This window comes from Sitophilus oryzae, unplaced genomic scaffold, assembly GCF_002938485.1.
Source record: "Sitophilus oryzae breed Bouriz unplaced genomic scaffold, Soryzae_2.0 scaffold_551_pilon_pilon, whole genome shotgun sequence".
Taxonomy (NCBI): domain Eukaryota; kingdom Metazoa; phylum Arthropoda; class Insecta; order Coleoptera; family Curculionidae; genus Sitophilus; species Sitophilus oryzae.
In genome coordinates this window covers 1,671,633-1,676,239 of record NW_022147142.1, presented here as the reverse complement: position 1 = coordinate 1,676,239, position 4,607 = coordinate 1,671,633, and the positions used below count along the sequence as shown (strand labels likewise).

General features: G+C 31.8%; 1 protein-coding gene across 1 annotated transcript; it reads right to left on the bottom strand.

Annotated features, from left to right (window-relative positions):
• Positions 1-3,633: 3,633 nt before the first annotated feature.
• On the bottom strand, positions 3,634-4,278 carry LOC115887004. The gene is made up of 2 exons (XM_030906329.1): positions 4,217-4,278; positions 3,634-4,159 (listed from the first exon to the last, which is right to left on the bottom strand). Exons 1-2 carry the CDS (start codon positions 4,220-4,222, stop codon positions 3,755-3,757), a joined length of 411 nt encoding a protein of 136 aa, XP_030762189.1. The 5' UTR covers positions 4,223-4,278; the 3' UTR covers positions 3,634-3,754.
• Between the last annotated feature and the right edge of the window lie 329 nt (positions 4,279-4,607).

Below are 4,607 nucleotides of genomic sequence, written 5' to 3'. Positions count from 1 at the left end.
TGTAAAACCATTTAACGATATGCACCTTCCTCCTCGTCGTATAAAATACCATTTTTTTGAAAACACTTACATACAACGAAACGCTAGGCGAGGAAAGATTGATGCAAGAAATAAGTTTGGATCTCAAGGTGATCATATTTCCTTTCCCCACCACTTTCATCTACATAAAGGTGCGTATCCACTATCCGAAAGAACAAAAGAATGAAATTCACTATATCCACAGGACGAACGTACAGCAGCTCGTTGGAATTCGCTGCGCGCGTGGTTCTATAATTTTCATTTGTTTGCGAACGTCTCTGATATGCCGACTGGAAACGGATGAGGGAGCGAACCGAATGGCGAAAGGCCGCATGCATTCGGTTCACCTTCCAAATATACCGAATTCATTCGTTTGTTCTTATCGGATCATTGAAAAATTTACGAACCGTGAGAGCGAAAAGCACCGCCCGCTCGGCCGAATGCGTTCTCCACCACCACCTTTACCTTGCCCACACCCGTAAATACCGGCAACACTGGTATCGGTCGCACCGGCCCCTCGCCGGCCCCTTTTGATGCTGTCTCTCTGTCTGTCAACCGGTCATTTATATCATTCTCTGTCTTACACGTTAAAATCCTATACACAGTAATCAAATGACCAGGTCGGTATAATAATTATTACTTTAAGGTACTATGACCGTTTAATGTTAGTTTCTGCAACTCGTCCCTGTGGCATGCTACTGCAATACCAAATACTGCAACCATCTACAATAATATAATAAAAGTAAGCAGATATAAGTTTTATATAGTTAAACAGTTTTATGTACTGTACCTTTATCATACAGACTGTCTTCAAACAATAGTATTAGCTTTCAAAACTGAATGCTCAGACCTTATTTGACCTGACAAAGGGTTGATGGCTTTAGCATTTCTGATTTTTCTTTCAAATATGCTAGGAAATCGTTTTCAGTAATGTTCGTAACAAACCTTGTGGCACACCACTCAATGAACTGTTTATCGGATATAATATGCCTGCTTGGGCAATCAGTTCATTATCTTTCAGATGTTTAAATCTTTTTAGTACTTGTTTGTTTAAGGATAGCTAGAATAAATATTAAAACCAATGAGAGAAATAACGAGTTTTAGCACTAACTTCGTTTGTAATTTCATGAAATATTAAAAAAGATGGTACCCGTACCTTTATTATAGCTAGAAATCATCTCGGACTGGGGAACTGATTTCTTCGATTTTGAGGGTCTACCCAACGGATGGCGCTTACATCTTTTTTTCATAATTAGATATAACTGCTACAACTTTATTATCATTCCAATGAATAAATGCCACACGAGTGGCAAACAAGTGAAGTAATTATCAAAGTATAGTTTGTAACCCTGACTTGCTAGTACTTGGACTTGTTGCAACAATGTGGCATTATTTTTTTTTGAAACAAAAAAAATAGTCTTAATAAAAATAGAAAGTTTCAGAGGCTAAATCCATCACATAATTTTTCCTCTGTAGATACCCTCTAGCTTTTATACAGTGGAGACGAGGTGGGTTAAAATATTCTCTAAATATAGAGAGAGTAATGACTCCAAATTTTTCAACTATAATTATAAAAAAAAATTGTAGTAATCTTACTTAATAAATCTAAACCAAATTACCAAAAAAATAAAATCATACCATATATAGCTCTATGCTGTTTACATAAATGATCATAATATTAAAAAAAATCAGTTTTAAATAGCTAAGCTACATAGGTGCATGTGCCTATAGGATTCCTATGCAACATCAAAAACAAAAGCCCATCCACTTCTTCGCAAGTAGATCTGTACCCATACAAAAAGTGCCTCCGAAATACGTAGATGAAGTCAGAGATATAGAAGGTAGGAGAATGATCATAAACATGCGCAAGAATACTAATTTAGAGATCGGCCATTGTGAAAGCCCTTGGCGCTGATACACATAGCGGTAATATCAAGAACCATCACAACTGACGGCGCTTTTTTGAATCTGATATGATTTGTAAAATTATATATTTATATTTTATGAAACAATCACAAATTTAATAAAACTGTATATTGTATAGATATCGTTAGTTATCTCAAATTGAAGTTTCTTAGCAGAGATTTGTGGGCATACAATTTGCAAATTTAATCGTGTCACACGTACGTTATTAGACTAGCATACTTTTTCTACGGATACCTTCCTATTCAAAAATTGGATAATCTTAATATTTAGAAGTAAATGGGAAAATTACGAACGCTTATAATTTAGGAACCTAAACGGTTCATATCCAATTCTACTGTAAAATATTTCAGATTGATTATAACATATTTGAAGTAATTTTATTAATTAAATAGAAATATTAAGAAAAATAAGGTCAGTTTATTGAATTACTAAATATTTGTAATGACATAGCAAAATACATATTATTAAAATAGCAAATAACGCAACTGTCTTTATAGGGAATAGGTATAGGTATAGGAAAGAATAAGTAGTATAAACGAAAATTACGTATATTTAATATATAGCTAATTTTTTAATTAAAAAAACAAAAACTGAAAGTATATTGAACTTTGCAAAATTTATGGGTATTATTCCCCAATTTACAAAAAAAAATCCAAATTTTTGTATAAACACTAACTAATAACATAACAAATCTTACAAAATATAATACAAGTAATGAAGTATATATGTAATAATAAGAAAACAGTAAACAATATTTATATTACGATGCTAATAGGAATTATAGTAATAAGTAGTTTGAATTTCTAAATTAGCTACGGGAATCAATGAATAGCATCTATTGTCCATTGAACAAAATTAATTTGGTCAATTCTCTTCTTACATCTGGACCCTGTATGATACTTGTAAAGTGTTTACAAAGATTATACACTCTTATCTTGGCATAAGCTCTTACAATATGTTTTATTAGCTCATAACCATGATTAATTTCATTAAATGAACTTTCCAAAAAATGATCCTCTAATTTAGAAAACAGTATATTTATACTCGAATAAAATTTTTGACTTATAGCCATAACTAAAGTTGTAAAAAAATGAGCAGTCTTGGGAATCCTATTGTCTGTAATAACTAAAATTTTTCGAATTGCCACTTCTACTGACATGCATATTTTGATAACTGTATAGGATGGCACCAATAATCCACCTAAAAGTAATTAAATATAATCGATATATTTCAACAATAACTGTTTTACCTCTATCTTTCTGTATTATTAGCTTCTAAGGACTAACATCTACAACATCTTCCTTTGATAAAAAACAATCCAAGAGACATTCCGGACATTGTATTGTTCTGACAAGCATCTTTAACACATATCCTCTGTTTGTGTGTAACGATAATTTTCTAAAGGAACGCATAAATTGCAAAGCTGATGGGTTATTGTTCCACCCATTACGACTCCTAAATAAAAAAATAATAATAAATTAGAGATTTGTATTTATATTTTCTAAATTTAAAAAATATTATCTTAATATACCTTATAGAACAAAAAAAATTTCCAGATGATCCTGGCTACATTTATAGGTCATTAAGTATCTTAGTCGATTTGTAGTAACATATGTATCATATGAGTCGCCTAGTTTCAAAACACGACAAATCCACAAAAGTCAAATGTTGAGAAATTGGAAAAAACTGTTTTAGAGTTGTTAAAGAGTAAATATAAAGTCAATGTTTTATTGCCAGGAAATGATAAGATTTGTCGCAGTTTGCAAAGTATATATGATGTTAGGTTGTATAGAACTAGAAGACGAATCCATTAACATATATAACTCATTTTTTTCGAAAAATGGATTTGTCGGGTTTTGAAACTAGGCGATTCATATATTCCACAAATAGATACTGGAGATATACAAAAACCAATGACTGCTGTTTTTCTTGGGGTTAGCCATAATGGCCTATTTTTTATATCTGTACATCTTAATATATAGTCAATAATACTGGTCATAACAGGTCTCCAATTTTGTTCAGTATTGCATCTTAAAACTGCCTTATTGCCTTTACTATATCGGCTCTTACTATTTAGGATATCAAAAAGTGCATCAATTTTCCTAATAAAATTAATGGTAGCTTCCGAATCCTTAAATTGGGGAATACTATAATTCTTCGGAAACTCTAACGCATCAGCCACACTTGTGCTAAAAGTTTGAGCTGCTAAGTAAACCTGAAAAACAATAATTTTAATTAAAAATAAATTTACTTACTAGTGAATAAACCATACCTTCATTTTTTGCCTGAACCATTCAATATGTGCTTTTTTTTAGTTTGTTACCAAATCTTAATCCCTGCAATTCTTGGTACTCATGAAGGCTAGTAATATGCTAGTATTTCCAAGATATAGTTTTACCTTCACGATCTTTTATTTCCTTTAAAGTAGCTAATATGTTTCTAAATAATTTCATCATGCGACACACATCCAGAATGGCATAGACTTTTATATTTATATCAGATGGATGACGAAACCATGTTTGCATATTATGGTAATCGTCAAAATTACAGCCCAATTCTTTTAACATAGATACATGCACAGATGGCCCATCACAAGTTACAGAAGTAATTGCAACTCCTACCTCATGAAGTCTTATCAAGCTTTCATTTATTACATTCGCTCT